General features: G+C 46.3%; 1 protein-coding gene across 12 annotated transcripts in view; it reads right to left on the reverse strand.

The window, feature by feature from the left end:
- Positions 1 to 12,581, reverse strand: part of ARHGAP40 (Rho GTPase activating protein 40) — a 33,298-nt gene that overhangs the window by 11,514 nt on the left and 9,203 nt on the right. For 11 of the 12 annotated variants that reach the window (XM_088789129.1, XM_074317657.2, XM_019750257.3 and 8 more), the window contains exons 2-6: positions 5,260 to 5,462; positions 3,538 to 3,758; positions 2,890 to 2,965; positions 2,191 to 2,342; positions 656 to 821 (exon numbers count right to left, since the gene is read on the reverse strand). In XM_088789129.1, coding sequence (XP_088645255.1) covers positions 656 to 821; positions 2,191 to 2,342; positions 2,890 to 2,965; positions 3,538 to 3,758; positions 5,260 to 5,462 — 818 coding nt within the window. The remainder of the gene's footprint in view (positions 1 to 655; positions 822 to 2,190; positions 2,343 to 2,889; positions 2,966 to 3,537; positions 3,759 to 5,259; positions 5,463 to 12,581) is intronic. The other variant, XM_019750251.3, reaches the window with a different exon arrangement.

Raw genomic sequence — 12,581 nt, forward strand, 5'->3', positions numbered from 1 at the left:
ATTAAAGAAGCAGAAAATGCTTCCCCGCTTCTTGCCAGTCAGCCGGGTGATAGCTTCCGTCAATGGAGCAGTTGCCTCCATGATGCAAGCAGAGGCTTTAAGTGCATTTTTATGGTAGGTTTGCCCTCTTGTGCTTCTGCCATTGTCATGAAAACATGCTGTCGGCCTGCTGGTCTCAGGAGGATAAGGGACCCAGCCCCAGCTCACAACTTGGAACCAACCCCCAAGATTCACACACAAACCTGCCAGCATGAGTAAATAATTATTGATTTAAGTCATGAATTTTGGGGTTGCCTGCTATGTACATTATTGTGGCAATAGCTGAATCAGATGATAACTGGGAAATGTCCATAAATCTATAATATTAAGTGAAAAAAAAGGTACGCACACGGGGCAGGTGGGGAGGGGAGGAAGATGATACACTAAAAATTAATAGTGCTTCTATCTGAATTGTATTTTTCCTTTTTGGATTTTACTCTATTTCCCAACTTTCCTCCAATGAGCAGGAATTGTTTTCATGTGCAGAAAAAAATACATATGCCAGAAGGAAATAAAGCAGCTAAGCATGTTTTGGTAGAAGATTCCCCACGCAGCTCTTTGATGAGAAAGCTAGGACCATAGCCACAGGGTTTTTGATGAGCTGGGGACCGCTGACCTGTGGCCTTCCGCTTCCCTGCCTTGCTCCTTTTCAGCTCCAAGCCGAGGACGTCACAGAGTGCAGTGAACTCGATGAGGGCCAAAGCATGGATCTTTTTCATGTCTTCCAAGGACAAGTCTCCTGTCCTCGTCAAGCCAAGTCTGCCTTTGGGGATCCTGAACTTCTAGGGAGGCAAGCAGAGACCATCGCTCCACCTACCCGCCCCCCACCCCCACCCCGCCGCCACGTCCCCTCCCCCACCTCCGCGAGGCAGTTTGGAGGAGGAACAGAGTGGATGAGAGCAGGGGCTCAGGATTTCATCCCAGGTTCAAGTCCAAGCTCTACCTCTGACTTACTGGGTCCCCTTCTTAGACTCTAATTCCTCACCCGTAATCATAAAATAGTGCCTATCTCATAAAGTTTTTGTGAGGGTAAAATGGGCTAGGGATACAAAGTGCTTAGAATGCCAAGCCCTTAGGGAGACTCCAATAAACATACGCTGTTTTTCACTGCCTGCATTCCAACATGAGGGGCTGGAGAGAGGGATCACGCCCTCCCCCACGGGCCTCACTGCTTCTATTCTGGTCCTTTGTTGCTCTCTCTCACCCCATCTGTCCCATCCCCGGCTCCAATGCTCCTCGTCCTCACTCGGAATAATGACAGAATTATTGAAAAATAAATGATGATCGACAGCGCCATCTAGAGGCAACAGTGGGGATCTGCTGGCAGCTCCGGGCCTTCCTGCTGCCAAAGGTGAAAAACAGCCAAGAGCCAGGGTCAGATTTGTTGAGCTTTTGCCTGGAGGACTTGGCCAGATTAGGCCCCAGTGCCCATTCGACTGTTCTAAGAAGGGAAAGGAAGCCTGCTGTGCTTGTAGGTAATAACGTTATAGCTATAATACAGCCTAGCGCTTGCTGGATGGGCTATGGAGTCACACTTTCTGGGCTCAGGTTCGGATTTTACCTGTGAGCTTGGGTCAATAATTTTATCTTTATGTGTGTCAATTTTCTTCCCTGTGAAATGGGGCTAGGAACAGTATCCACTTCACAGGATTTTAGGGGAGATTGAATTCGACAAAGCATATAAAACACAGTGTCTGACACATAGTGAGTACTCAATCATTATAACTATTACTAGTTTTAAAGTTTATTTACACAATGTGGTATCTTTAGCATTATTAATTATTAGCATAATTTAATAGGGGAAATCAAATCCTCAAGGCTAGAAGGTGAGATAATGTTGAACATTAATTATCCCTGATGCTTTAAAAACAGAAAGTCATTCTTTAAAATTTTATTTGATGTACTATGGGTACATTAAGATATTATCACCAGGAGAAATTAGGTGAAAAGTGGACGGAAACTCTGTACTATTGTTGCAACTTCTTGTGACTCCAAAATTATTTCAAAAGAAAAAACATTATATTCGAGGGAATGAAAGTATTTTCATATTGGATTAGAGATTACTGCGGGGGTGGGGGCAAAGTCCTAAGCAGTAGAGAGTGATGGTCAATCGGGGGGCCTGGCCACCAGCCCTTGGGGCAGCCTCCTCACCGGCAGGGCACCCTGGCTCCAGGTACAGGTGCTTCTCAGGGGTGGCCCACCCCTCTGCAGGAGCAGCACAGCTTGTTCCGAGTAGGCAGAGTCCATATGGAAGACTTCCTCCCTCCCAGCCTGTGCCTGCAGCCCCTCAGGCTTTGCTGCTGCTGGGGAAACGGAACCGAGAGGCAGTCAGGACCGGCTGCCTCCCTACCGCCTCCAAGCCCAGAGCTTGCACCCTTGCTCAAGCCCAGTAAACTCACTAGCAATCTCCTAAGGTCAGGAGGCTGATATCATGACCCCAGGAAGCAAGTTCTTAGGCTAAGGACTCAGGCCCTTTGCCCCAAGAAGTGATTTCCCAGGCTCAAGCTCAAAGTCCCAGGATCAGATCAGTAAGCTTAGGACTCAGGCCCATTGCCCCGGGCGCAATTTTCTAGTTAAGGCCCATTGCCCCAGGAAGTGGTTTCCTAGCCAGGGCTTATTGCCCAGGAAGTGATTTTCCAGGCTGAGGCCCATGGGCCTGATGGGGAAACCCCACCCAAGAGCCCAACTTGTGGCCTAGGGGTTCCTTCCTACTGTGCTCAAGCAGGGAAGGCAAGGAAGGAGCAGGAAGAGGAAAATGCTCAGAGGTGTTCACCTTCTCTTACCTCACAGAACAACCCCTTTGTGCAGCCTGGAGGATCCCCAGGGCCCCGGAGAATGAAGGCCACTTACCTGGAGGAGACTTAGGAGTCCTGGAACTGAGCTGGGTCCATTTCATGCCCGAGTCCCCATTCTCTGAAGACATTTCCTATGCAAATTACAGATAATTCCCAGTTAGTTATGTGGGAAGCAGATGCTACCCACACAACCCTGGGAAATAGAAGACATTCACGACCCATTCTTCACAGCCAGGGAGAGCAGCTAAAGCTCAAACATCTTGCCCAAGATCCCATAGCTGCAAAGGAGGGAGATAGGCGGTGGGATCCAGATCCGTCTGCCATCAGTGCCCATTGTATTAATCATGTGTTACTCCATTTCAAATCTATTCCAAGAAAGGATCAAATGCCCACAAACTGTCAGGTTACAAGTGCCGGCAGGATATACACATGACAATATAAAGTATTGTAATTGTACAATACTTTTAGTTATGTATAGAGAGAACCTGAGGTCTCAGGCCTACCCAAGGACACGTGACAACAGGCCAATATACCCTGCATACACAGCAGGCAGAGCTACACATATGGGGACACTGCCATGCAAGCATGTATGCAAGCATACACTAACAGAGCCCTGCAGCAGAAGCACTACACCCTTTAAGATGTGGTGACACCACAAGAAGCCCAGGCAGACAGTGCCTGCAGTGACCCTTATGCCACTTACCCCTGAATTGAAGCCTCCAAAGATGTCCCTGACATCTCTGACAGGTGCCTTGTGGCGTCTTCGGGCCGAGCGGTTGTAGATTTCCAGCCGGCGGCACACAGCAGCCACCTGGGTCTGTGTAAGCGTGGACAGGAGCCTCCGGGGATGACTGTCCAAGCCCAGCCCACCAAGGAGGCCTGACAGGCCTGTGTCCTGTAGCCACTGGGATTCGATTTCTCCTTCTGCCAACAGAGGGAGAACACCCAGGTGAACACACATAGCTACACACTCAGCCGCAGGCACTAACCAAAGGCACATGCAGAAACATACACATGGACGCAAGAATATCCACATATCTGACTGTGAGACCCACGAACACCAGCCACACTCTTCATGGGGAGAAGACCTAACAAAACATCTGAGAATTTGGGGGGCACGGATGGCACTAACCAGTATCTGGATTTAAATTTATAATACCGCATTCTCTAGAAAACAGCAGGCTGTGGAAGAACGTCTGTACTGATTCTAGAATATAGCAATAAACTCATTCCCCGGCCCAAATCTGGGAGAAACCACCACAGGGTCACATGGGCCCAGCTGGGGAGAGCGTGGGCAAGAAGTTGGTGTCCCCTTGGAAAGTCCCGCTCTATTCAAGACTTTATTTGGGTTGTAATCGTCCCCTCAACTGTGCTTTGTAAGAAAACCGCCATTTATCCAAATCGTGGGACCTGCTGAGACTGCAGGTTCCTGGGTCCCACCTCCCGAGATTCTGCCCTAGGAGTTCAGGCTCAGGGCCTGGGAATCTGCATGTGGGTCCCCACCCACCCCACCCCCTGCCCCCCCACCCTGAGATGATTCTAATACAATAGAGTCTTCAGATCACACTTGAGAAACACTGGCCTGGCGAGTTCCTCCCTTATTATGGGGAAAACAGACGAGAGCCGGGGAGGAAGTTGTACCCATGTGTAAGCACGGGATTGGTGCAATGTATTTAGCTGTGCAAAGTTTGACCAAGTTAGTCAACCAGGTGCTGGTGGTTCAAAAATCAAAACTGCTTTTATGACAGCCTGTGTTGCGCAGATAAGCCAGACACAGAAGTCTTTCTCCAATATCACCTCTGCACTTGGGAACCAAAAGTCTCTTCCAGGGCAGCTGCAACTTTGTGGGTCCGCCCCTAATTTGCACCAGCTGGTGAATGTACTGAGTCTCCTGTGATACCAGGACCCTTTATCCTTCCTGCTAACCATGGGATCTTATCCAAAAAAACAGTGTTTCCTGAAATGCCGACATTCATGCACCACCTGTATGATTTTATCTGTATCTCAGTAGTCCTGTACAATTATTTACTAAATATTTTTCCCTCATCATGGGTTACTTAGAATTCCACTCGAATGTTAGCTCCACAAGGAGGCAAACTTTGTTTTGTGTTCACTGTTGTATCCCAGGGCCTAAAACAGTGCCTAGTAAAGAATAGGCACTTATAAATATCTGCGGAATGACTTCATCTAAGGAGGCACATAATCTAACTTATATTCTTAAAAGAGTGTTTTGACTGTTGTGTGGAGAACAGACAGCAGAGAGCAAGGGTGGAGCAGGGAGACCAGTGAAGAGGATACTGCATCAGTCCAAGCGAGAGATCAAGCCCTTGCATGTTCTGGTTGGTGTCTGGACCTCTCACATGTCTCCCCCCGAATGAGGGCCTCCCTTCCACCCTGCAGCCCCCAGCCCCCCAGAGCTCCTCACCTTCTGGTAGCCGCCCTTCACTCCCACTGCCGTCCTCTGCTTTCCGCTCATCCCTCTGTTGGATCTGCTCCACCTCCATCCAAAAGCCATCCATGGACAAGCTCTCCACCGAGGACAGCCGGGAATGGGAGCATTCAGCAGGGTGTGCTCGCGGGGGATCCTTCTGGGGAAGCTGACTCATTGGGCCTGAGGAGGGGCCAGAGCTGCAGCAAGCGGGGAAGGAGGAGAAAAGTCAGGCAATGCTCTGCTCACGATGGGGTTTGTGCTTCTCCTGAAATCTGCCTGGAGCTTCTGAGAGCTGGGCGAGCTTACTGAGCATATTTCTCAGGGGTGACAGACACACAGCTAGGCTCAGCAAATTGACCAGTTTACCCATCACGCCCTCAGAATCACTTGGAAACAAATAATGCTTCAGAGAATGGAGAAAGGGCCCATGGCCCTGCTTCTTTCTGGCTTCTTGGGCAAGGCGAACAACCTTGGACAAACATATGGTAGAGTAAACGTTGATAAGAGGGAAATAAACACCAGGATGTACGAGGAAATTATAGTGCAGCTCCTGACCCACCTCGTTGAATTTTTACCCAAAATGTCAATTATCTCCTCCCTACCCACACCCCTTATTTGTGACTATGACTTCCTCAGCCCTGGCTTTCCCATCTATAACACGTAACCACCTCAACTCCGCTTCTCCTTCAGTCAAATCTGAACAGACTGAAGGCCCAGATCACAGAGGTGTTACCCACCAAATGAGCCAATCAGATACTCTCAAGATGTTGAAACAAGAGATAGAAGGGGTCAGTGTCAGGTCCGTGAATTGGGAAGCCATGTGAAAATGGTAGGGCTGGGATAGCCAGTCTCCTAAGACAAGCCCAGAGAGGACCCTCTGACGCCATGGAGAGATGAGAGAGGGACCAATCTCAGCTGGATTTTCCAGGTCCCTGTCCCAGTTCTCCTGGTTAAGCTGACAGCTATGTGGTTTGCCCTCAGAGCCCCAAATCCCTGCATCTCCTCTTCTGCACAAACTACATGATTCCACTTTGTGCAAATAATCCCAGAATAAGAGCGTGCAGGTCTCCTGGCCCAGATAAATGATATTCTGGTGCTTCAAGTGAGCTTGGGGATAAAATCTCTATGCTGCTGCCCTTGAGAAATGGTGGATTGGGAGCAGGAGTCCACATAGACCCTGAGACATATCAGCAAAACAGATCATAAACCACCCTGTCACTAGAGAGAGGAAATATGAGTATATGTCCAATATCCTCTAATAGGAAAAAGGTATATTTTGCAAATTCTACAGACATTTGAGTTCGGTAATGATCCCAGGCAAGATTATAGAACAAATTCCTTATTCCATCTGGAGACAGACAAAAGGCAAAGGAAACAATAAACATAGATGGTCTAAACTGCTTGATTAAAAGAAAAAGACTCAATTGGCTTTTTTTATTTTATTTTATGAAATTTATTGGGGATATTGGTTAATAAAATTATATAGGTTTCAAGTGTATATTTCTATAATACATCATCTATATATTGCATTGTGTGTTCACCACCCAAAGTCAAATCTCCTTTAGTCACCATATATTTGATCCCCTTTACCCTCATCTACCACCCCCCTCTGTCCTTACCCTCTGGTAAACCACTAAACTCTTGTCTGTGTCTATGAGTTTTTGTTTGTTTGTCTTATTTATTCATTTGTTGTTTTCAGCTTTATATCCCACACATTAAGTGAAATGGTTCTTGTCTTTTTCCATCTGACTTATTTCCTTTAGCACGATATTCTCAAGATCCATCCATGTTGTTACAAATGGCAATCTTTCATCTTTTCTTATGGCTGAGGAGTATTCTATTATACATATGTATCACATCTTCTTTATCCAATTTGGTTTTTTAAAAAGTCATCCATTGTTGCTTTAAAAAAAGCACACATACCCTAATCATCAGGAAAAGGCAAATTAAAACCACAATAAGATATCACCTCACACCTGTTAGAATGACTGTTATCAAAAAGATAATAGATAACTAGTGTTAGAGAGGATGAGGTGAAAAGGGAACCCTTGTGCGCGGTTGGTGAGATTGTAAACAGGTACAGCCATTACGAAAAACAGTATGGAGTTTCCTCAATTAAAAATAGAATTATCGTGTGATCCAGCAATCCCACTTCTGGGTATATATCTGAAGGAATTGAAATAACTATTTTGAAGCGATATCTGCACCTCTGTGCTCATTGCAGTATTATTCACAATAGCCAAAACATAGAAACAACCTAAATGTCCATCATGGGTGAATGGATTTAAAAAATGTGGTCTATCACAGACAATAGTTTAGTGGTTACCAAAGGGTAAGGGGGGTGGGGGGTGGGAGATGAGGGTAAAGGGGATCAAATATATGGTGATGGAAGGAGAACTGACTCTGGGTGGTGAACACACAATGGGATTTATAGATGATGTAATACGGAATTGTACACCTGAAATCTATGTAATTTTACTAACAATTGTCACCCCAATAAATTTTTAAAAAATGCAGTCTATAGATATACAACAGAATATTTTCAGCCATAAAAAGAAGGAAATTCTGTCGTTTGTGAAAATATGGGTGGGCCTTGAGGGCATTATGCTAAGTGAATGAGGCAGAGAAAGACAAATACTGTATGGTAGAATCTGAAAAAGCTGAATTCATAGGAACAGAGAGTAGACTGGTGGTTGCCAGGGGCTGGGAGGTGGGAGAAATGGGGAAATGTCAGCCAAAGGATACTTCTTCCATTTATACAATGAATAAGTTCTGGGGATCTAATGTACAGCATGGTGACTATAGTTAAAATACTGTATTATATACTTGAAAGTTGCTAACAGAGTAGATCTTAAATATTCTCACCTCACGCACACACACACGATAACTATGTGAGGTGATGGATGTGTTAACCAACTTTTTATGGTAATCATCTCGCAATACGTAAGTTTCTCAAATCATTACACTGTGCACCTTAAACATACACAGTGTTATACGTTATTTATTTCTCAGTAGAGCTGGAAAAAAAGTACACATAATGCAAAAGAGCAAAAATTCAAATTAAAAAAAGATGGACCAAATATTGGATAAATGCTAACAAAAAGGACAAAGATATCAATATCACTTGCAGATTAAGAAACATTCTAAGGGGGGAAAAGAGTAAACCCACAAAGAACTTCTGAGAAAAACCTTTATGTACTTAATAGCATAACAAAAAAATATAAGTATTAATAAAACTGCTAGAAATATGGAAACATGTTGGCCTCATTGTTTGCCATTTCCCCACATGAACCTTGCTTTCTAGTTACAAGTTTGCAAGTTCTCCAGTCTCTCTCAAACCTCCAGGTCTTGGCAAACTCTGTCCCTTCTACTAAGGCTGGGCTTCCCCAATTCTGTCCATCGCATCCCTTTTATATGAGATCTGGTCCACGCTTGTTGCTACTAGAGACAGTCTTAAAATGAGAGTTTGGTGGGGTACAGAAAGCAAGTCTCAATGCCAGGCACATTGCAAGAGGCCATCAACTTTGTGGGGCAAGGGGGGGGGGGTAAAGGGACATCACAACGTCACAAGTGAGTGGAACACAGGGATGCTAGACATTGTGGCTGCCTTCCCAACATCCTTTCCACTCACTGCCCGTTGTGAGCACCCATGGCCCCGCCCCAGCCGAGTCACAGAGACAGCTTCAGGTGAGTTTGGATTAAGAGCCATTGTGTGAGTGCCCACTACTGGGCACAGCGCTTCTTTTGGGGTGATGAAAATGTTCTAGGGTTGATTGTGATGATGGTTGCCCAACTCTGACTATATTAAAAACTGTTGGATTGCACACTTTAAATGGGTACATTGTATGGCACGTGAATTCTATATCAATAAAGCTAGTATTTAAAAACAAAACAAAATGTGTGCTTTCTTCTAGCCACAGGACTTGTTTCAAGGAAGGAAACGCTCAGGACTTTTGTTGGGAATTCTGGGAAATAGACAACTCATTCTAGACATGGACAAAAATAAGTCACCTGCAAGGAGCTGGTGGTCACACAATGGGGATCCATGCCTATCACAGCATACATACCACTCACAGCAATTAAAAAGAAATTTCAAAAACTGGGTCCTAGATGATACCATTGAGCAGTTGAATCCCAAGAGGGTCCCCTGCACAGCACATTTTACTTGAAATATCCTCCTTTGGGTATATACCATGGTTTTTAATCCACCCCCTTTTGACAGATGCCTGGGTGTTTCCACTTGTCCCAGTATCACAAGTAACTGGGACAAGCATCCTCGTATTTAGAACCTTGTTCCACTCTGCAAAAGTAATAGTAGAAGAGAGATTGCTAGAAGTGGAATTACTGAACCAAAGGGTTCGTGAACGTTTGATACTTCTTGCCAAAATGCCTTCCAAAAGGAATTGATCTATTGGATTTGTTTGTTGTTTTTAGAGTCTGGGACATGGGTGTGGATTTTCCTCCTGCTGTCTACCTGGCCTCTGTCTTGTGGGGTCCTGTGCCCTGGAGTCCCTAAGGCAGTATTTTGCCCACAGCTTGAGACCCCATCCGTAGATGTACCCCCAACTTCTGGAGGTAGGATCCGGCACCCGAGGCCAGCGTGCTGGATATATGACCTGTGCAGTTGTACATGGTCCCCTGTTATGAGGTCCCCATGCTTGGTTTAGAGCTTTGTTATTACAATCTTGAAATTCTTGATAATTTTTGAACAAGGGCCCCACGTTCATCTGCGTGAGGCAGGTCCTGCCAGTATCTTATCAAAGACCCGGGCTTGTGCCTTTTCCCCAAGTGTCCAGCTCACGTACTGAGCTCAACTCTGAGTTATAAACGCTCCCGTCCTGAAACATACTCAAATGTGGTAAAGCAAAGAAACCTCTGACCTGCCAGGGCCCAGAGGAAGAGGCAGGGCACACAGCCTCTCCCTGGGCAACAGCTTGGCTGTTTTCACCAAGCAGAAGCTTAACTGGAGAACTATTCCCAGTTAATTATAAAATTGGCTCTTCTGCTCTATTTATGCTTTTAGAGAAAACTGCCAGTCAGCGCGCCTCCTGCGAACCTGTTGGTACCCCATGCTGGTGCACAGCTCGGTTTCTTCCGTTGCTTTGTAATTTGCTTGGAAATTACCAGCATCTGTGTGTTTTTGTGACAATTTGAAAACCGCAGTGAGTAAACCAAAACAAAAGTTATTAATGGTGTCACCACTTTGATAGCCCAGCAGTGTTTCAGAGGTCTTCTTGAGGAGATCAGACAGGGGTGCAGGAAGAACAGAAATTTATAAAAACCCCAACAATTGTAAAGGTGTCATTGTCCCAAGATCCCATTTTGCAGAGTGGCAGTGAGTCCCCCAGTTAGCCAGAGAATGGGCGCTCAGCACATCCACAAAATGTGTCCCGAGCTTCACAAACGCAGCCTATTTTTTTTGTTTTGTTTTCAATGTTTTATGGATGTATAATGTATGCAGAAAAGGGTGCCAATCCTAAGCGTACAGCACGATTAATTGTCTGCGGTTGTATTTTTGTTTTTAGACATTTACTGAACACTTACTACATGCCCACTGAGCAATAGGTAACCAGATGCGTCAGTTTAGAAGTTAAGAACTTTGGCTCTAGTAACAGACGACCTGCCTTCAAATCCTAGATCTGTCGTTTATGAATGAAGTAATGTTGGGGAGCCTGTGAACCAGCCTCAGCTTCCTTATCTTCAGATGGAGAGGACCTGGGGCAGGGTGGTTAAGGGCGACTTCATTCAGTCAGCGACTGTTGGCTAAGCCCCTACGATGGCTAGTTACTAGCAAAGTAGTACACATAAGGCGCTGGAACCGGAAGTCCTGGATTAACATTAGCTCAATAAATATATGTTGCTTCTGGTCGCTTCCCACCTGAAATTCAGACAGGAAAAATAACTTGCCCAAGACTGCCCAGATGGCGAGCAGCTGTAGCTCCTGTCCTCTGGCCACAGGGAGTGGCCAGATGCTTACGAGTCCAGCTTATAGACGACACACACCAGAGGGTCAGACAGACAGGGCAGTCTGCTCAGAGCTTTCCCCAGTGCAAAGCCATTCTACACACATGCACACACACACACACACACACACACACACACACACACACACACACACACGAGCTTGTTCTCCTTCCAGGTGACTTGTGGGAGGAGGCAGAGCCCCAGACGTCCCAGCTCCCGTCTAAGCCTCCTATTTGCTCTCTGTGTGATTGCGGATGTGTCCTTTCCTCGCTCTGTGCTTCAGTTTCCATAATTGTAAAATGGGAAAAGAGGGGTCGGGATGGGAGCTTTGCAAGACGGTCTTGAGCAAGACCCTTGCCCATGGGGTTACAGCAGAGCCCAGGAATCAGATGATAGTGGGGTAAAAGCAGCAGCCAGAGGGCGGGGCAAAGTAAACCCACACCAGGCTTTGAGCCTGCTTAAAGAGGCCAAAAGCTAGCATGACCCAGGGACCAAGAATGCGGCACATCAGGCCATGCCAGTGGAGGTGTGGCCAGGCCTCCTCTCCAGCTCAGCCTGGCTAAGGCTCCCCCTGCAAAGTGGCACTAAGGCTCTCAGGGCAGCCCTTGATTTCTCTCAGAATGCCTGCCCTTGCTGTCACCTCCCTGACCCTATGAAATATTGACAGGTTGCAAAAAAAGTTCAGTGGCTGCATGCGTGGCATTCCTGAGTTGAACAGAGGCCGGGTTCCACCCGTGCCTTAGCATCTTGGGTGAGACGTTTCACCTCTTTGAGCCCCCATTTCCTCTGCACACTGGGGGCTAATCAGAGCTACTCTCACTATGAGTATCATTAGAAATGTAATTAAGGTGCCTGGCAAAATATTGGCCTATATGAGATGCACAGGAAATAGGAGCAGCAGTAATAATAATAATGATGATAATTATTACTCTCCTCGTCGTGACTGTTAGAGGCCACCATAAGTTACGGAGAAGGCTCTAGTCACAAGCACAGGCCGTGTGGCCGTAGTGACAACATGACCCCAATGCAGGCCCTGGAGTAGCTGGCACTGAACATGAGAACTAGCACACATTAACACTGGCCACATGCAGGGTCTTCAACCTGGCACTAGTGACATTTCAGGTTGGATTGTTCTTTGTCCTGGGGGGCTGTCCTGTGTGTGCCTTGTAGGATGTTTAACAGCACCTCTGCCCCCACCAGTTGGATGGCAAAAACATCCCTCCTAGTTGTGAAAACCAAAAAACATCTCCAGACATTGCCAGGTGTCCCCCAGGGGGCCAAATCTCCCCGGATGAGAACACTGCTTTACATGGATTAACATATAATTCTCACAAATTCCGATTATTATCACC

This window comes from Rhinolophus sinicus, chromosome 13, assembly GCF_057876585.1.
Source record: "Rhinolophus sinicus isolate RSI-liver-muscle chromosome 13, RSI-T2T, whole genome shotgun sequence".
In the NCBI taxonomy this organism is placed as follows: Eukaryota; Metazoa; Chordata; class Mammalia; order Chiroptera; family Rhinolophidae; genus Rhinolophus; species Rhinolophus sinicus.